Source organism: Orussus abietinus, unplaced genomic scaffold, assembly GCF_000612105.2.
Source record: "Orussus abietinus isolate OABI.00-Male unplaced genomic scaffold, Oabi_2.0 scaffold402, whole genome shotgun sequence".
Taxonomy (NCBI): Eukaryota; Metazoa; Arthropoda; class Insecta; order Hymenoptera; family Orussidae; genus Orussus; species Orussus abietinus.
Window position 1 is genome coordinate 34,867 of NW_019394556.1, and position 21,591 is coordinate 56,457.

Here is a 21,591-nt window from a genome sequence, read left to right on the forward strand (position 1 = left end):
AGTCAATGGTCTATGACCTCGTCGTAAACTCTAACGGCAAGGTAGCGGTCCAGAGGAAACTACGGGGGACTATCGCAAGTTTAAGATAATATCGTAGAGATGATATTGTAAATATTATGGTGTAAGATTCAGATAATATTGTGAATAGTATGATGTAGGGTTAAGATAATATTGTGGATAGTATGCTGTAAGGTTAAGATAATATTGTGAATATTATGATGTAGGATTAAGATAATATTGTGAATAGTATGATGTAGTGTTAAGATAATATTGTGGATAGTATGCTGTAAGGTTAAGATAATATTGTGAATATTAGGATGTAGGGTTAAGATAATATTGTGAATATTACGATGTAGGGTTAAGATAATATTGTGAATATTTTGATGTAGGATTAAGATAATATTGTGAATATTATGTGATTGTTGTAAAACTAGTAGTTAAGGGGATGTGAAAGTGGCATCTGAAAGCTCAATTGTTCATAAACCTTTTCTACGAACGGTGTCTCAAATCGTTCCTTACTTTAAAACGTGAATATGTAGACCCTAAGGTAGATCCTTAAACTCCCGAAATTTCATTTTTTATAAAGTATTTTCAAAATACCTATAAACATATTTGAAAAGTATTGAAATTTCATGAGTTTCAGGACCTTCCTTATAGTTTCCCTATTCACGTTGTAAAGTTTCACCCTATTCGGTAAACCGTGTTGGGAGAAAAGTTTTATAAACAAAACCTCTGCGACGCCACTTTCAGATCGCTTTAAGGATTCCGGTTGTCAGAAACTTAAGTATAACCTCGCAATAACAAAAACTTACCTGTACATCCTAGTAAATTCTCTTTCTTCTAACGAAAATGGGTCTGAAACATCACGTAATTCCCTTCTTCTTCTAATAAGGTTATTATTACGTCCCCGAATCCGATTGTTGCCAAAAATCAAAAACACCCAGGAGGTTTTCCATTTTGAATTTCGGTGTCACAATCCGTGGAAGATGTTCACGGCGGTTAATTTTCAATCTTTTCTTGTATGCTTCACCATTTCGCTTAAAAATTTGTGTCGAGTAAGTTCATATGAATGGCCTCGCATTTTCACCACCAGAAACGTTCCGTAATACAGTGAGGTACTCATCTTTTCACATTTTCGCTCAATTTGCTTTACGTAATAGACCCCTTGTTCGATATTTCGGTATGATAGAAAGGCCGCGAAATATTGATACGTGCCAGATTTTTTACTCATGGAAAGATGGCGATGCATTAATATTCGATGTAATAAGGCAAAGCAACCGTGACTAGGTTTACTGGAGTCGAAAGTGCGGCGCTTTCTCGCCATCGTATTCAGAGCTTCACCGTTCCAACCGCCAGGAGGCGCCATTATCGTTTACGATCTTATCTTCTAAAGGTAGAGAAAACTGTGGGACAGGAAACCTTCTTTAATTTCCTAATTAACGGTTCTACCGTGTAGTAATCTCGAGATTCCATTTCTCTAACACATCATTCGTTTAAATGATATCGTATGAAGACTTCGGGATATGAATAAACAAAATACCACAAAATGTGTACGTTTCTTCAGACTTAATAAATATAATGCTCCATTTATCAGTTCTGAAATAAATGAAATTTTCATTTATTTATGATATCGCTCATTCACGTCAATTCTTTTTACCCGATATTAATGCCTACATTGAGCAAAAAATCCTATAAATAAAAATATGTACATTTCAGTATTCGAGCAGTACTTACAATATTTAGCCGCTATGTGAACTACAGTTTACTAATATTGTAACAATATTGCTATATGTGAAAGCCCATATTTCATATCCTTAGAGAGGATAAAGAGCGTAACCGTTCTCGATTGAGAAAGAAACGAACTGGATCGGCAATTTATCGCTATGCAGATCTCTGGATGGGCTACGAGTAACCTTTTCAGTCGACTTATAGCGTACCCTTTCTCTGAACCATTTTAATAACCCAGCATGAGTCCTCCTTTTCTCTCTTCGGTAGGTCTCTGCCCGATTTCTAGATGGCGCCGATCGCGCCCTCTCTGTATGGTATCAAGTTCTACACGAAGTGCATGAGATGCACTTCTGGACAGATTTGGGTAATTTCCAGTTTTTCGATGTTTTTAACGTATATTACGTGAATCAGGTAATTTAAAGTAGAAAATAATAGAAAACGAGTAAATTACGTGCCCAATATGAAGGATGCCGTAGACGTAAGATATGCGGCATCTGCTAGGTTATAAACGTTTTTTAGTGCATACCTAAACACATATATATTTTTAAGGAATGTTAAATTAATTTGATGCTCCTGTTCAAATTTGTTTAGAATTTTACGTTTTCAATATGGCGGATGCCGCAGATGCACGATACATGTATCCGCCAGATTATAAAAGTCTTTTAAAAGCTTGAAAAATGGAAAATTGCCCAACCCTGCCCACGGCAGAACTTCGAATTAGATTGACGCTATCCAAAAATTCGCATAGAACTTCTCGATTATTATCAGAAAATCCGTTTATATCCCTAGAATTCGCAGGGTCACACCCGGTATCTGGCTCGCGACCGCGGCACCAAAAAAAGCAAGATGGCCGCGTTTGGTGCATCCCGTCAAACGGTAAAACTCCGTCCGCTTTGGTTTTCCGCCGAGCCGCGGAACGTTAATCGTCCTCGTGGGAGCGACGCTTTCCACGGGGCACGCTCGCGTGTCGTTTCACCTCTTGCGCCAATATCCTCAAACGGCTAAATTGGATAAACGTCGCCGTGGGTACGAGGGGCGGTTCTTTGAAGGTCTCCGTTTCCAACGCTCGGCCGGCGAGCGGCGCGCGGCGGCCCGACAAAAAGGACGCCGAGATCGGCTCTCTCGAAAACTGGTTGGTCGATGTCATTGACCAGCGAGCGAGTCGTCGCCGACCAATGGGCGACACCCGGGCCCGCCGCTTCCCGCCGCGGCCGCGCGGCGGCGCTGCAGGCGCGCCATCGGCAAAAGAATTGGGCTATTTCGCATTTTTCAACGTTTTTCACGTACATTCAGGATTGTCACGATTGGGTAGGTATAATACGTCGTGTAATATACGTGATTTTCTGCGGTATATCACGACCTATAATACGTTCCTAGTTTTCCACGCGAGCGCAAAGTATATTACGCCATTTTATTTTTAAATAAGAAATAATATATCCAGGGAGAAATTTCATATTAAACAGAGTTAGGTCAAAAACATTTTGAACACAAGCGGGAAATTAATTGTCCCTTCAAAATGTGTACGTATTTACACATGGGCTAAACGACGTTATAACCTAAGGGATACATATATTGTGCATCTGCGGCATCCGCCATATTGAAAACGTAAAATTGTAAACAAGTTCGAACGCAAGCGTGATATTAATTTATTATTCCTTAAAAATTGTCGTTTTCATGTGCGTTAAGGTGATATGAAAGTGTGATATATACATAACAATAAGTCAAAATAAGTCGAAATTTCCTTTTTCGAAAAAAATGTACCTATCTCGGACAAGAAACAAAGAAAGATATTTTCTTTTTTTTTTGAAAAATTGCGCCATCTGTGATTTCCAGGTTAATTAAATTTTCACTCCGAGACCTCGTATTCCCATCGTTTTAGCATAGAAGCGCATACAGCACTTTTTTTACCTTTATCTCGTTCAAATGCGAGTTTATCAATTACCAGAGTGTTCTAAATTGTCGTAAAATTGTCCTGACCCTTTCGTTTCTCATATCAGAACTTTCGATAATTGTATATTGATCGAAATATGAGAGCTCGACACCATTTTGGTTCTGGTTCTAAAATTTTGAATGTGTCAGGACAATTCTTAGATGATCAGGAGTAACGTGCCAAAGTTTCGGACAGTTTGGTCTAATACCCTTAAAAAAAAGTGTTGTATTCAAATCGACTGATTTGAGAGGGGTTTCACTTCACCTTAATATGCTGTTTACTAATTTTATATAGTATAATGTAATAGAATACAGTCTCAGGTTGCATCAAATAATACAATGGAATCTCGTATCCTTTTACTTCACGCTCGATCAAAAGATGGCGCAGCTGTCCAGCGATTCGGCCAACCGTGGTCCTCGAAACGCGACCACGGATTTAATATTTCCGATCGCCGCCGCGAGATGTCGGGCTTGTCTGAGCCCGAGAAATTTTACCACGTGGTTGGGCTCCATACATCGAGATGTCTTAACGCTCGAGAAAATATCGGGTGCAAAGCATTTCAATGTGACGGATACATTTTTCGTGTCCGCTCAACCGCCGCGGAATCCGCATATCAATGCCCCTCGAAGCCCACGGCTTTCCGCGGATGCTTTGCGATTCGGTAACGATGAATTCGACCGGCACTCGATTCGAACAAATCCTGGATTTTTCGGGAAAAATCTCTAAAATAACTGTGCAAATACTCCCATAGAAATACCGGGAACAGAAAATAGTAAAAATATGAAAAGTACGAGACACTGTGCACTTAGAAAAAAATCTGAGAATTTAACTTAATCACAAATTGTTGCAACCCCTTATGTGATAATTTGTTGGGCGAGGTATTTGGTTAGGAATGAATATGTTTCTATTGTTTTGCTAGGAACATAAACCCGTTTTGGATGAAAATTGTTCAGGCCATTTGCGCGAGGTTCAACAAAGGCAATACTAAATATTATTTATTTTTTTAAGATAGCATTTAGGGAAGATAAAAAGGTAATCATACTTTAGTCTAGGAATATATCTGATTTTTCTCCAAGAAATAACGGTTTTAGGTGGAAATATATACAACATAAAACACAGATACAACAGAAATAATAACCTTATTAGAAGAAGAAGGGAATTATACATGATGCCTCGGATCCATTTTCGTTAGAAGAAAGAGAATTTACTAGGATGTGCAGGTTAGCTTTTGTTATTGCGAGGATATATTACATTATTAAACATTGAAAACTGTTAAATAATTCATGCTTACATGACAGGATAAGAAAATTATATTGTTGAACTTCTAATTATAGTACATGTAGATATGAGTGTAATACATATTTAAAAAATATAGATAGACTCGAATTCTCATCTTTACTTTTAACGGCTTTCCATCTTCTCGCCTTTCCTGCATATAACTAGAGTTCTAAATCCAGTAAGTTACGTCAGAAACGAAGAGAAACTTATCGGTCATTTCTCCAAAGCATTTTTTATCGAGAAATTATGAGAGTTTGAATTTTTCAACAGAGCGAACGAGAGGTTTCGATTAACTATAGAGAAACATCGTAGAAGGGAATTTCCGCTGTACGTTCTCCGTAGCCAATCAAAACCTCCCATTCGCTTCGTCGCAGAATGAAATATCAGTTTGTTTGAAACAAATCGCATGGAATTTTCCGTGAAGTTGTACATACGAGAATATCTCTAGCTGGAGGTAAATACGACCCTATAATCAATATTTTCTAATAGTAATTATTACTCTTTAACTTGAACTTTGAAGTTGATTGAAGAAAAAAAAGTTATTTAAACGAAGAAACCTGAAGTATAAATAACAAAATTAACGTTCTCTTAAATTCTCAATGTTCCCGGTAACTTACGGTATGTTACACAGTTACCTTCTCCAATTTAATATTACCGAGAATTTTCGAACTCTACCTATAACCCACTACCTCTCAACAATTTTCGATTTACAAGGTATATACCTTATTCGGCAATATTACTAGACCGGAAGTGCTAGTGATCTCGTTCTTTCATATAGCGAATACGTAATTCGGCGAATAAACCCACGTGAGATGAAAGTGCGAGAAGTGAGCGCCCTCGTAAAAAATACGTAATAAACGCCCTTGTCTCTAGTCTCCATATATGAGACTGAGCTCCGTCCGTATATTTTTCCGTCCGTGAGTTTCGCGGAACGACGACGAGCAGCGGCCAATCTAGAGTCTCTTTTTTCCTCGCATTTTGGTTCATTAATTCGCACGAAGGATGAAACCCACGAGGTGTGTAATTCTGACCGGCGGCTCTCACTCGTATTACAGGTTAGGCGGCGGCGACCGCGATCGAGATTGCCCGTCGTACGTGCGGGAAGAGGTTAGGATCGGCTGGACCGGGAAGATTTAGAAGACCCGTGAGCTGCTCGCTCATTACACCATTACAGATTCGTCTCGGCCTACTTCGGCCACGGGTTACGTCGCCCTTTGCTTCTTGTTCTGGGCGTTTATTACGTATTTTTGACGAGGCGCTCACTTCTCGCACTGTCATCTGACGTGAGGTTATTCGATGAATTACGTATTCGCTATATGAAAGAACGAGATCACTAGCACTTCCGGTCTAGTAATATTGCCAACTAAATTTTCATTCCGAGACCTCGCATTACCGTAGTTTTAGAATAGCAGCATATAATACACTTCTTTTTGCCTTAATCCCATTCAAATGCGAGTTTATCGATTACTACCAACTGAACACCAGAATTAACAGTTACGTAACTTAAAACTAACAAATAACATAACGTTTGTTGCGATGTAATAACCTAATAGTTACGTAACATAGAGCTAACTAGTTACATGACATTTGTTACAATGCAGTAACTTAACGGTTATGTAACATGGAGCTAACAGGTTACATAACATTTGTTACTATCATATCTATATAAATGTAGAATAAAGTTCTTACTCACATCTCACATTATATTACTGTCCTCATATTACTGTGTATATGCAGCACATATTTGTAACAAAACAGAACTACATTGGTGCTGTCATTTATTTGATTATATCATCGTCATCGTCATTGTCATAATTCATCGTCAAATGTCATAAGATTAATATATGTCATGTTTTGTTTACTACTCGTATGAAAAAAAGGGAGTTTAATTCATACGTGCATATACATTATCAGTCATTGTTTGCTAGTCGAATGAAATCCTAATTGTCTTTAAGTAAAATCAGATAATTTATCATTACATAATTTCATTGAAAGTCTGATGGGTCATTTAATATCTAACTATTGTCAAGTACCAAGAAATAATTAAAAATAAAAAATTATATAATTTTTGATAAAATTGCGTGATCTTTTTCATTAAATGGATGAAAAATTAATATTATTTTAAGATATCTGAAATTTTATCGCAATTTTATCCAAAATTACATAATTTTTTACTTTTAATTATTTTTTGGTACTTAACAATAGTTAGATATTAAATGACAAATCAGACTTTCAATGAAATTATGTAATGATAAATTATCTGATTTTACTTAAAGACAATTAGGATTTCATTCGATTAGCAAACAATGCCTGATAATGTATATGCGCATATGAATTAAAGTCCCTTTTTTTCATACGAGTAATAAACAAAATATGACATATTAATCTTATGACATTTGACGATGAATTATGACAATGACGATGACGATGATGTAATAAAATAAATAACAGCACCAATGTAGTTCCTTTTTGTTACAAATATGAGCTGCATATACACAGTAATATCAGGACAGTAACATAATGTAAGATGAGAGTAACAAAGTTATGCTACATTTATATAGATATGATGTTAACAAATGTTATGTAACATGTTAGCTCCATGTTACATAACTGTTAAGTTACTGCATTATAACAAATGTCATGTAACTAGTTAGCTCTATGTTACGTAACTCTTAGGTTATTACATTGTAACAAACGTTATGTTATTTGTTAGTTTTAAGTTACGTAACTGTTAGGTTTGGTTTTAAGTGGGAAGTTAATAAATTTTCTTCAAAAAACCAAATTTTGAAAGTGTCAGAATAATTCCTAGGTGCTCTCGAGTCAGGTGTCACGTAACTCTTAGGTTATTACATTGTAACAAACGTTATGTTATTTGTTAGTTTTAAGTTACGTAACTGTTAGTTTTGGTGTTCAGTGGGAAGTTAATTAATTTTCTCTAAAAAACCAAATTTTCAAAGTGTCAGGATAATTCCTAGGTGCTCCCGAGTCAGGTGTCAAAGTTTCAGACGTTTCGGTCTAGTACCCATAAAAAAAGAGTTTTATTCGAATCGACTGATTTGGGGGGGGGGGGTCACTTCACCTTGAGAGTGTAACCGAAGGCAAGCCGAGCGAACCGACTGGGGAAACAGCCCCCGGGGGTCGTGGGGGGGTCTTTCACCAGAAACGTTTCCTTCGCCACTTAATTATGTCTTAAAGTCGAGCCGCTCAAATAATTAAAGCGACGGACATCATTAAGCAAGTATAAAATGAGGGAGAAGTGTGTGGAAAGTGCAAGATGCAAATTAAAATGTATTTTCTCGCTTTGAACTCGCCGAGAGCGAGCGAGAGGGAGGGACGCCGCGAGAGAGAAGGAGAGAGTGCGTTCGTAAACGCAATTCTTCCGGAAGAGGGCGCGTTTCCAACGATTTGTTGTTTTGTCCAATTAGAACACGGTAACACCTTCCGACTGGTGGAAATGCGTCGCCATTCGTACACAGAGAAAAAAAATTCCTATGCAAATTTACACGCTGGATCATTGGTTATTTTGATGCCACTATTAATAACAATCAAATTACATTATCTGGGTAATGTCATATTCAGTGTCTGAATTTACCCAAACAATGTATTGTAGGCGTGCATTTGACATGTAAACATAAAGGGTAATATTATGTGTAAAATTGGTCTACATTATATGTGCAAATGTGAGGGGTGATCTTCCGATCGGTGATAATATTGATGTCATCATATGTTAACCCAGACGTAAACTTATTAACCCTTTTAGTGTCGGGCGAAAAAGAGGTGCTTATGCGAAGATAACCGGCCAAATTTTACGATTTTACTAGGATTTGGAAAAAGGCTCATAAAAACCAAACGAAAAGCAATATTTACATAATTCAAAAAGCAGGATATTAAGGACAAAATAGAGAATAAAACGGTGACGCTAATTTTTCTATATTCATTGAAAATTACATAAATAACAAAGGTATATGTGACGAAAGAAAAAAGAAAAATTGAGTTCTCTGTTTCAAAACGTAATTGCACATAGGAAAAGTCATCTTTTTATCATAAATTTATATAGACCGTTTATGGCAAAGTATATACTTAAAATTTTCAATATATTTTTTGACAAAATAAGTAATATTGCACAAAAAACATAAAAACTAACTCCAAGGCACATGGTAGGCGCCGGACGGATTATATCATCCGAAACAAGTAATTGTTATAGGTTATAGGTTGTTACAGGTAGGTTATAGGTTGTTATAGGTGTTGTTGTATCGTTATTTTAATTCTCTCGTAATGAAATTAGACTATTTATAACGTATTATAAATTTATTTTGAGATAGAGATCTCTCGCAAAGCGAATAGTAAAGCGCTACAAGGTACGGGCCGATATATCGGCTCTGGCACTTTTCGCCAGGGCAGCGAGGGCCGATATATCGGCCTCCGCCACTAAAAGGGTTAAAACATATTCTACATGAAAAACATAACCATAATTGTAAGACACTTTCCTGGGTAGTGAAGGAAATAATCACAATAGGCAAAATGATCGGAGGTCCATTGGCAGCCTTAATTCAGGGATCACGGGCGAGAAGACGTGAGTATTGTTTAGAAGACGTGATCATTGCCTAAACAACTGATACAGCTAAACCAAGACTGTCCCTAGGAACAGTAGACAGAAAGGACTTTCAAGTCTTGCACCACAGAGCGTTTATTACGTATTTTTGACGAGACGCTCACTTCTCGCACTTTCATCTCACGTGGGTTTATTCGCCGAATTACGTATTCGCTATATGAAAGAACGAGATCACTAGCACTTCCGGTCTAGTAATATTGCAAATATAGGTATATACCTTGTAAAGCGAACATTGTTGAGAGGCGTGGGTTATAGGCAGGAAAGACGGGAAGATGTAAAGCCGTTAAAAGTAAAGAAGAGGACTCGAGTCTATTCATATTTTTCAAATATGTATTACATTCATATTTACATGTACTATAATTAGAAGTTCAACAATATAATTTTCTTATCATGTCATGAAAGCATAAATGATGTAACTGTTTTCAATAATTAATGATGTAAACCTCGCAATAACAAAAACTAACCTGTACATTCTAGTAAATCCTCTTTCTTCTAACGAAAATCAGTTTGAGGCATCTCGCAATTCCCTTCTTCTTGGAAGATGGCGTTCACGGTGCTTTTTTTTCTCTTTTCTTGTATGCTTCACCATTTCGCTTAAAAATTTGTGCCAAGCCAGTTCATATAAATGGTCTCGCATTTTCACCACCAAACACGTTCCGTAATACCGTGAGCTACTCATATTTCACATTTTCGCTCATTTTGCTTTACGTAATAGACCCCCAGAATCGAACAGTCGACTCTTATCTGGAATACTCTAGTTTTGAGGCATACTCGCATGTTTGTCTTATAAACTATGTAAATTACTCGGAGTGTTTTACTTACCCAACTCTGAAAATAGGGATCTTTGCGTGTCATTTCAATTTTACGACCGATAATCCCTGGAAGGTCCGACTCTTCGTATCGTCTATTTTCGCCGCCGGGCGGCGCTGCGTGTCCAGCAAATACGAGGCGTGCAGAACGCATATAGACATTATGCACATGTCGGAATATATACACATAAATGGGTAGCAAAGAGCTGAGGGGGTTTCCCACTTTAACAAAGCCCGAAATGTTGTCGAACCCATAAATCAGGCAGAGTTAAATCATGCTTTCAAGGTCCCTTTGAACCTAACCTAGCCTTTTATCGAGTCACAAAGCGAGGATTTTGTCGCGGTTTGTTGTTCCGGATCAAAGAAGCCGCTCTTTCGAATGTTCCGTGAAATTAAACGGTCGTATCAGCGATGATGGGATTGATTTGATGATGATTTGAATCTCCTACGTGCCCTGGAAAGCATCCCCTTTCTGAAGGGATTAAGCCGGTCGAGTTTAAATCCCTTTTAATGAAGAGTATTGTTGCGACTAATGATGGCTAAAACCAATTAAAGGGAATGATGCAGTCCTTAGTGTGTAGTTTTATAGTTATCTCATGATTTATTAATGCTGTTGTCAAATCAATTTTACTTAAGTGGAAATGAAACACGTCGAGGAACTTGATTGACGTCGGTAAAACATGTTTTTCTAAATACCTACGTTGCTGACGTTCGTTTTTATATTGACAGCTGTGTCGAATTATATTGGGTATTGTACTGAATGGCGTACTCCACCTGTCGTTTTCGTACAATAATTATAAAGAAATCGAAGTGAAACTCCAGAAATCCTCTAGATTCATGCTTTTGGGGCCCTAATTGACTGCAGAGGGACCCCCTGCGCCATCTATGAATTCCAGGTCAATTAAATTTTCACTCCGAGACCTCGTATTACCAACGTTTTGGCATAGATGCGCATACAACGCTTTTTTTGCCTTTATCCCGTTCAAATGCGAGTTTATCTATTACGAGAGTGTTCTAAATTGTCGTAAAATTGTCCTGACCCTTTCGATTCTCATATCAGAGCCTTCGATAATTGTATATTGATCGAAATATGAGAGCTCGTCTCCATTTTGGTTTTGGTCTGAGTTAAGTTAACAATTTTTTTTCAATAACCCAAATTTTGAGTGTCAGGATAATTCCTAGGTGTTAACGAGTCATATGTCAAAGTTCAAGACAATTCGATCCAATACTCTTAAAAAAAAGTGTCTTATTCTAATCGAGTGATTTGAGGGGAGTTTCACTTCACCTTAAATGGAAGAAAAGCCTGGATGTTTACAATTACGACTAATGGTGCCAATAGCACGTATTAACAATGAAAACGTATTATTGTCTCGATTACTATGCCCATAAATGATCTAGGGTATTTTACTAGACCAGTCCTGATAGTTTGGAAGCGATACGAACAGACCCATGGAGTTCCTCCCGTGCGTAGAATTCGAGCACACCCGACGCCATGTTGATCGAGAGTCGAATTCGATAATCGATAAAGGGAAGATGGCGGCGTCCTGGCGATTTCCCAAGAACCGCGTTGTGTTTTCCGTCCATACTTCTTCATCACTATCTCGTTCGTAAATTCCGCCGCCTGATAAATAATCGATCACTGGTCGCGCGCGCGTTGGACCCATTTCGAAGGCGAACCTAACCTCGAAATGGGCCGAAAACCGAGGCTGCGTTCTCGAGTCGACCACGGGGCCCAACAATGCCAACGCCACGTGCTCGGTGCACCGTTGAAAGGGCTTTTCCCTGCAGGTCGGGACTCGTTTGTCCGGCGGGAATACGTCCGGCCGTGGAGAGGTTTCCAAATAAGGAAAAAACGGGCGAAAGCATCGATTCGCGGAAAGCCTCTTAGGCCGAGACTCGGCTGACGCGGCCGAGCCCTTCTTTTGTGATTCTTTGAAAGGTACGTCCATGAGACCCCATCAAATTGCGTTATTTGATAACCCCCAACTTCCTTTTCAGCGGAAAGTTTCCAATATAAAGAGGATCATTGACTCCGCCGATAAAAAAAGAAAAATAAATAAACCTGTAGATGGTGATCCCGTTTCTTCGCTTTCTGCAGATTTACTTCAACAATTAGGAATTAATTAAGGTGTATTGCATTCTCTATTTCTTGGTCTAGAGGATCTAAACACATCAATGATAGCGTCGATCGAATTTCTTTTCCAGTATGCAGATTCCCCGATGAAAAACATTCACTTTTTGGACTTTCAAATCGCACCAGGTAGTATAATTCTGTTTAGCTTAGCTGTTAATTTAATTTCACGTAGACTTTCGTTGTATTCGTTCGATCGATAGGGATTCAAGGATGCGTTTGGCGGAGATGCGGGAGATCTGGAAAGATTCTTTGGATAAAGAGAGAGTAACTGTGGTTTTCAGGGGGATTATTCCTTGCCACGGGGAGAGCTTCTGTAAGCTCGGAGTAGAGTGTGCAGGGAATGCAGAGCCGGGAGGTGGTCGCGTCATTAAGAGTCGTTCGGGCCTCTTCGGACTGCTCCGTCGTGCATTGTCTATGGTCCTATATTTTTGGTATAATTTCCTAGAGCGGCGCACCCTCCCTGGTGAACCCCCAGGATTCTTGGTTCCACCCCTCCGACGCTCGACCCCCAATGGCTCGGCGTCGGTCCTTGCCAGGGAGCGGTGTTCAGTTCAGCCTTGGACGTTCCGTAGTACGGTATTGCAACTGCTCCATCCGATTCTGATACGACAATAAGACCCCGCTGCTCTTCGCCCTTGACTCAGGCTAAAGTTAAGATCACAATAGACATCGTTGAGGTCTCGTGTGTATTTAAACCCAAACTGTGGTGGTTCTCCGTCAAAATGGTACGTAGTCTTCTCGTTCCACCCTCTGCCCTGTTAACTCAGGTAAGAATCGACGGAGCAAGATGATTGCTTATGACAGCTATTCATTTCATATTTTCTGCCCCTTCTTTGGGATCAAATTTCCCATCTCATTCTTTCCCTGTGAAAGAAATCAGTCATGGTACTTTTCCTCTCAAGGGTAATATAATTCAAGTATAGAATTATTTTCTATAATTTTCATGTTATTTCAATTCAGCAGTGGCATTCGGTTTGTTGAAATTATCATTCAACTTCAATCCAGTTTCTTGGATTCTTCAAAGTAAAGTTGTTTGCTTCTATTATTAAATTGAACGTATGAGGTGTTCAATAATGCAACCATGTTTTTAATCAATTCTGATTGAAAGAACCTAGCCCTAACCATTCTAACCTAAATAGATTCTCTTTAGCTTCTTTTCTTAATAACATTACACTGTTTTATTATTCACATCTTCAGCTCTTGTAATTAATTTTTATGACATTCTATTTATTATACTTTGAAATAAATTCCTATGTTTTAATAATTTTGTTAACTAGTCTGGTAGATTTCATTAACTCAGTGAATCTCTTTGTGACAAAGTTTTTCATTCATAATGAATGAGTTTTACAGAATGCGTTAAACAGTGAATTTCATGTGTGAAAAGGTATTCTAGTTTTAATTATCAGTATGGTAAAATGACTTTCACACACTAAGCGATATTTAATTGAATTTTATGTGCAACGTTCTCTTCAGTGTAACCATTAAAAGAGCAAGTGTTTGCGCCTGAAAATGGCTGGCACACCCTGACAGGCATAAAACTTAACGTGCTCCTTATGAAATCATATTTCTATAGGTCCTCGTAACAAAGGCCGATCCTTGGAAGGGATAATGGTGTTTTTTCAGGCTTCGGGGTGAAACCTAACTACCCCGAAACTCTATTAATACATATTTTCCAGATGCCTAGCCCGATTCCCTTCGGTCTGAAAAGGGCCCGGATTGAATAGATAGCGTCATAATTTTTGACGATCAATACCATACAAAGACTCGATGCGCAGACCAATAGGGATCCATCATAGAGGCGTCTCTCGATGCGCACTCCACCACCGGTTGGTCCATACATCTCCGATCGGACTCCACCCTCAGGATTCTCCTCGATTCGAAAAGCCTCCTCGGAGCCTTGATTGGCGCATGAGTCACTGGTCTGGCTCGATCGATCCAGCATCCTGGCCCCCGGTGCTTTCTTTGTTTGCTGTGGATTGAGTCCCAATCCTTCCAACTTCGGTGCCCTGGCTCGACGAAATCAATAGCACTCAATCGGAGTGTAGGTTGGGCGGTGCTCTGCGCTAGCTTTCGACTCCGTTCCCAATTTCCTGTGAATGCTTCGATGCTGAGTCTAATGGGATTTATATCAGATCGTGGGGATTTAACAGCAGATTGATTATGTATAATACTCAGTGATTATTTCATTTGAGATTTTTAGCTATATTTCATATTTTTTCAGTTTTTATAAGATATCTTAGGAGCTCTTAATTCCTTTTTGCAGCATATAACTGCAAAATTGTGGCAACTAGACATTGGGAGGATTGTTTATGTTATGGCCATGTGCTGATGCTAGTTTAGGTTAGAAAAGCTCAACAAGTGAGCTGTTTCTGTTATTTACACGTTCTTCCTTCACTTTGCTAATATTACTTTCTTTCATTTATTATTTTACAAACATTTTTGTTCTCGGGAATGTATATATTTGTTGTCCATGCCTCAGAAAGGAGAAATTTTGTAATTATTATAAACAGTGGACAAGAAGTGTGACTTCCAAGGTGAACCTAACCTTACTTTTACCTCTATTCTACATAATCTTCCGTGTTAAGCAATTTATGTTTGAAAATTGTGCAAAGAGAAATCATAAGAACGTCAGTTTATCTTTAACATCTCACGTAAAAGTACAGTGATCTCAAAAGTCGCATATTTAATAGTAATTTCTTGCTAACCTAATTCTTTTGTTTCTTTACAATTTTGTTTCAGTACCAATGTTTATTATCGTTTATATGGATTTGTAGCTTTTATGTGCAAATTACTCAAAAGCTACTTGTGATTATAAGTAGAATCTTCTGAAACTTGGTTAAATATTTGCACTGAAAAATTTAAATTAGGTTAGGTTTACGGGCTCGTGCAGAAGTTACTAACTCCTTTGTTTACGGAGTATCAGTTCAGCTTTCTTTCAACATGTTCAAGTCAAAGGACACGAACACATTTATTATCAGTTTAATCTATTTTAAGGCATCCTTTTATTGTCATTCATTTTTTCATTAGCGACGTATGAGTACCTATCATCTTCTTATTTTAAAAAATTCTAGTTTCCTGTATAAAGCAAAGCCATATTGCATTAAGAAAATGTTTTATGATGAATGTTTTATGAAATTGGCAATAAAATCATCTTACGTTTGGAAAAAGTGGTTCGCTAAAGAAAACTAAAACATGTGCGATAATTTAGTACTTGAATTCAATATAGACAAATTCTTTCGTTCATTTTTATCCTGTTAAGTGATTTAAATATTAAATTACATACTGATAAGTAAATCTTTGAAGAAATATTGGCAAGACTAACTTAGGTACTTAATGAAATAATATAAGTATAGACAAATTAATACGATATAAGTAGAAATAAAGAAGTAAATGTTACGACAGTGGTATAGTTCAATATACAAAATTCACAAGTGTAAGAATTATTCAAGTTGATCGATATCGATGGTAACAGTTTTATGTTCATTTTCAGGTTTGGACTAGCCATGTCCAGTAGGAGGCGCCGAGGATTGAAATTCAGCGTATACGGGAAAGTAGCACGAGAGAGTCGTGATAGATAGGATGAGTGGGCCTCGCCAGAGCGAAGCTCGGTGCTTCAACGAGAACTCTCCGAGGCCACCAGTGCCTGGTAAGAAAATGTCCAAATTCTCAATTTAATAGGCTGAATATCCTAAAAAGACAAATTATAAATACTTAAAACACGTCATGAGTCTGCAGATATGTGGCTTAATCATGTGCACAATCATAACAATATAAAAAGGAACTGCATATTTATTCCCATAATTATGAAGAGAATATTCTAACGAGACATATAAATCATAAATACTTAAATACACATCATGGGATCTATAGAAAATGTTGTCTTTCTCATGTGGACACTTAGTGATATAAAAAAATAGAACTACATACTTATGCTCGTAATTGTGAAAGTGGTATAAATGAGGAATCTAAAGAAGTGTGTATTTTGTGTTGCATACATTTAAATTACAAGAACATGAAGTTAATTTTTCAATAAAAAATATGACCGACCACTTTTATAATTACGGGCACATTTAGCATTTCACTGTAATGAAAAAGAGTTGTAAACTTAGAATGACAAAGTGAATTTAAAGGGTCATTGTACTTTAACGGCTGAAAAATTGAGCTAGTTTGAAAGACTTTAATTTCAGTAAGTGCGTCATATAATAAAGTAAATATTTTCGATGTTTATTAAACTACTCTTCCATAGTAAAAAAACAGGATTAATAATAATTTAAGAAAGAATTTGTCACGTTTTTCAAAATATCAATGTGGTGTCTCAAAAAATATGTGTATCGATGGCGCAAGTGATTTCTCCACTCGAGCTTATCTAAAACAAAAGATTCTCAATCTGTACGAGTATCCCGAACTTCAACTAGTAATTTTGATTAAAAAATAACAGAATGGTGCCATTTTCAACAAAAACTTGGAAAAAATACATCCATTTTCAATTATTTTGTATTAATTTTCCCCCGTAATGTCACAAAGTTTCAGCATAATGTCATCAAATAATAAGTTCATTTAGAAATTTATAATAACCGTGTACTAATTCACTTTTAGGATATTATATGTACAATTCTACTGCAACCTTATGTACTAAAAGCGCATGAATTTTATGAATATTTCTAACAGTGTATCCAATATATGTAAGTGTATATTTGGCGCGAAACTCTACCGAGTTTCCTAATTTGGTGATCAGTTTCATGAACGATTGACCCTTCCGATACCAATTTCACATCCCCTTAAGATGATATGAAAGGCGCTGAGAAATTTTAGTCATTTTAAACACTCAAATGGAAACATAAGCTGGCGCGTTCCATTATCGACATTTATATCTATGTTGAAGTCTTTTACAGTCCACGTTGAGAATTATATGAACTGAAGCGTTCCATATATCATTTCAGAAAAGTACTGATGAAGAGATCGATGTAAAACTGTCGAAATCCCGTAAATTCATTATTCTAACGACTGTTTAGGACCAACGTCGCCATCTGTGACATTTAGCGGTAACTAAATTTTGCTCCAAAAACACGCGTTCGCCCCGAGACGAGCCAGCATTCTCTTGCAATCGTTCTTGAAAGTATTTACCATATTTTCCCATCTGACTTCGTAATATTCCATTTCTAGGGTATTCTAAATTGTTCGAGCTAGGTCCTGAAACTCTTCATTTTTTATTCTAAGCCTCCAAGAAGCGTAAAACCTCGAAAACGTTGCACAGACCACGCCATGTTTTTTCTAGTCCATGATAAGTAAATAAATTTTGGATGAAAAATGAAATTTTGAGTTTCAGGACCTACTTTAGCGCCTCCATATTCACGTGGTAAAATTTGAAACGAATCGGTACACCCAATTCGTGGAATACTTTCATCAACTATTTGGCCTCATATATATATATATATATAGACTCTTTCATATCACCTTAAGTCAAACGATTTAAATTAGATGAACCCTGATCGGTGATTAACTTTTCCCTTTTTGTAGGAGAGGAGACCGGAGGATACGTCACCAGGTTTCGACCGCAGAGCCCCGCTCTGACACCGAGGCGCTCGTCGTTGGCCACTGCGACAGCCTCTGGCTACTGCGATGCCTCCGCTCCATTGGGATTCGAGCCGGAAGGTTGTTGCGGAACCACCACCATGGAGAGCGACTCTCCTCCGGCTTGCCTGCGTTGGGCCCGGAACCTCCATACCCTTCTGCAGGACCCGGAGGGCCTTGAGCTCTTCAGGAAGTACCTTGACCAGGAAGGGAAACCGCACGCGAACCCCCTCAATTTCTGGTTCGCCTGCGAAGGACTCAAGGAGCAGAAGGATCCCGATAGGATATACCAGCTGATCAAGCTTATTTATAGAAGGTGTGCCATGGCTTTAGACATCTTATTTAAGGTGAAGTCAAACACGCCGGGGAACTTGATCGACGTCGATGAAGAAGATTTTTCTAAATACCTACGTTGCCGACGTTCGTTTTTATATTGACAGCTGTGTCGAATTATATTGGGCATTGGACCAAATGGCATATTCCACCTGTCGTTTTCGTATAATAATTATAAAGAAATCTAAGTAAAAGTCCAGAAATCCTCTGGATTCATGCTTTCTGGGGCCCTAATTGACTGCAGAGGGACACCCTGCGCCATCTGTGGTTCCCAGGTCAATTAAATTTTCACTCCGAGACCTCGTATTACCATCGTTTTGGCATAGAAGCGCATAAGACACTTGTTTTGCCTTTATCCCGTTCAAATGCGAGTTTATTAATTACCAGAGTGTTCTAAATTATCGTAAAATTGTCTTGGCCCTTTCGTTTTTCTTACCACAGCCTTTTCGACGTGTTTCACTTCACCTTAAATATTGTAACTTACCATTATTTTTTTACAGACGGATAAAAGAGCATTTAACTTAAACACGTATATTTCAGTGTTAAATGCTGGAGTAACATGTGCGGCGTTATTAAAATAGCCTTTACATAAGTTAACATGCTTTGAAAGTGATTTTAAAGCTTTTTGGTAATTATAAGTAGACTCATGTGAGTCTTTGTAATACTTTTTTTTTTTAATTCGTACAACGAAATTTGTTAGATTCAAAGTTTAATGTATTTTTTCATCTCAAAATGTATAACGTATTAGTTCAATGTTTACAGGAAATTGTATAGAATTACAGAGTTTCAGAGTTAGTTAGAATTTTTACTCGTTTAAAAGGAAAATGCAATTAAAGTGTAGCGTCAATTCAGAATTGAAAATATTTATAACAAGGAACCGGTATTTAACAGCTGTTTTCACGGTATAAAAAATTTGTTAATCCTACAATAAGGTAGTAAATTTCGGTTTCTGTTGCAAATAAAGTACAGCAACAAAGAATTCAAGATTTGTTAAAGTACAAACAGATGCTATTTAACGGTCTCTTTTTCACATATTGACAAATTCGTCGAATCGATATTAATGTAATAAATTTAGGTTTCCAATGGAATTAAAATTCAGTAAAAACTTATAACTGCACCTGCAGATTTTCCTAACTACGAACAGATATTGTTTAACAGATTTTTTTCACGTGGAAAAGTTTGTAACTTATGTTGTGATAATGGATTTAGGTATCTAATTGAATTCGTTTGGTTGTAGGTTTTTTCTCAAGTCGCAGCTAGCGATACCAGAAGATGTGAGGAAAGAGGCGAACCGTAGAATAAAGGAAGGTCGAGCTGATGGAAAGGTCTTCGATGCAGTGCAGCTGGAGGTCGAAAGGCTTATCAACGAGACAACTTATCCTAACTTTCTGCGGTCTGACATGTACCTGCAGTACGTGCAGGCTTATCAGAACCCAGACTCCGGAGGTTGTCCAAGTTCGAGTTCCAGCAGGGAGATGTCTCTCTCCTGTGGACCCAGCCTCCTGCCTACGGTGCACGAAGATAGTGAATTTGTCAGCTCGGTGCATAGCTCTCACTCTGCCAGCGAAACACCTGGTGAGCTGCGAGGCGAATTGAGACTGACAAGAGATGTCTTGATAGCCACGCAGCAAACCAGGGCAATGGAGTTAAGACCCAAGCCGGAAGCTTACGCTGGGTAAGAGGAGACCTTTGATCTCTTTGTTTGCATTGCTCTTTGGCGAAATATTGACTCCCTTTAGTACAGTAAACTCCCGTATAACGCTGGTTCTTACAACACACTAGATCTATAATAACTCTAAAGATCCCAGATGCAAATTCATTATGTGATGAGGAAAATCAAATTCAAACAATCTGCAGACCATTTGCTGTCCGTGAAATGTTTGTAATGTATGGACACATCTGCACAATAATTCTTACAACGCACTAGATCTTAAATAACTCTAAAGATCCCAGATGCAATTATAGATGCATATATAGTCAAAGCTGTAAACCAGCCGTTGAATTCAATTAGTTGAAGCGACTTGAAAGTAGCCATGCAAGTCAGCGCCACCCTTATTTGACCGACGTATTAAAAGAACATATCGTATAAAAGTTATAACAAAAACTGTACATACGTAATATTTCAACTAGTGAACATGTTTGCATGTACTTCTGCTCAAAATCAGCCACTGAAGTTGAAGCAAAACTATCGGCAGTGTTAAAAAATGCGAATGGGTAATTTATTTTATTTTCTCAACTTGTGTAATGTTGCGTTTCCTTTATTCCTGCTTAACTCTTCACAGAATATACGTTTACCTATTTTTTACATTATAAAAGATAATCTCACGCATAAATACTGAACACTTTTATATTGTTTAACGTAGTATATATTTGTATATCTCGTGACAGCTTTACCAATTTAGAAAATTACATTTAAAAGAAATTAAAAAACAAAGAAAGTACATCGGTCTAACGATGGTGGCGCCTAATATGAAGCCAAGATCAAATCGCTTCATAGATTTCACGGTTTCTTGTATTCATAGTATACATATCAATATTCTATACGTTATTTATATTATTCATTATGCGAGGAAAATTCTCGTATAACACGATTTTCTTCAATGCTATTTCATACGCGTAATTTATTAACCACTGTTACATGGGAGTCTACTGTACATTGATTCAGTTTTGTTTTAAATTGCTTTGATTGGTGTACAATATAGCTTGTTTGATAAAAGAGGATGAAAGGAGTAAGATTTCTTTGATTTATGAGGACTTGCAATCGTTTGCGCCCTCTTGCCACAGTAAAGTAAACTAAATTTCACCTTGATTGTAATTCTACTGCAATGAATTCCTGCTTGATGTTTTATTATATTCACATTTATAAGTCTTAAGTGGTCGGAGTATTTTGGCATTGTTAAACTAATCCTTACACGAGTTGATGAATTTTTAAAAATTATTTCGAAACTTCTTGTAAATTGTTAGTCGATTCGTTTCTGCAAAACGTTTGGTTTTCTAATTTGCAAAACGGTAAAAACGGTAATGTTGACTTCAAAGTTTTGTGAAACATTTAAAGGATATTTTGCGAAAACCGAGTATGCAATATCACAAGGAAATTGGTACGTTTTATGTGACTAAAGTTATTCAAATGTTTAGTTTCATTTTTAAACTTTCCACGATTAATGTTACTTATTGGAAACAAAACTCAGGGTAGTGT

General features: G+C 37.5%; 1 protein-coding gene across 5 annotated transcripts in view; it reads left to right on the forward strand.

Moving 5' to 3' along the window:
• The window catches only part of LOC105696024 (axin), a 66,813-nt gene that overhangs the window by 30,888 nt on the left and 14,334 nt on the right, over positions 1-21,591 (forward strand). For 2 of the 5 annotated variants that reach the window (XM_012418159.2, XM_023432708.1), the window contains exons 2-4: positions 15,982-16,137; positions 18,009-18,378; positions 19,633-20,070. In XM_012418159.2, the coding sequence (XP_012273582.1) occupies positions 16,071-16,137; positions 18,009-18,378; positions 19,633-20,070 (875 nt within the window). In that variant the 5' untranslated portion in view covers positions 15,982-16,070. Of the gene's footprint in view, positions 1-11,936; positions 12,297-12,355; positions 12,486-12,513; positions 12,618-15,981; positions 16,138-18,008; positions 18,379-19,632; positions 20,071-21,591 lie in introns of those variants that run through there. The other 3 variants (XM_012418154.1, XM_012418158.1, XM_012418157.1) reach the window with 3 other exon arrangements.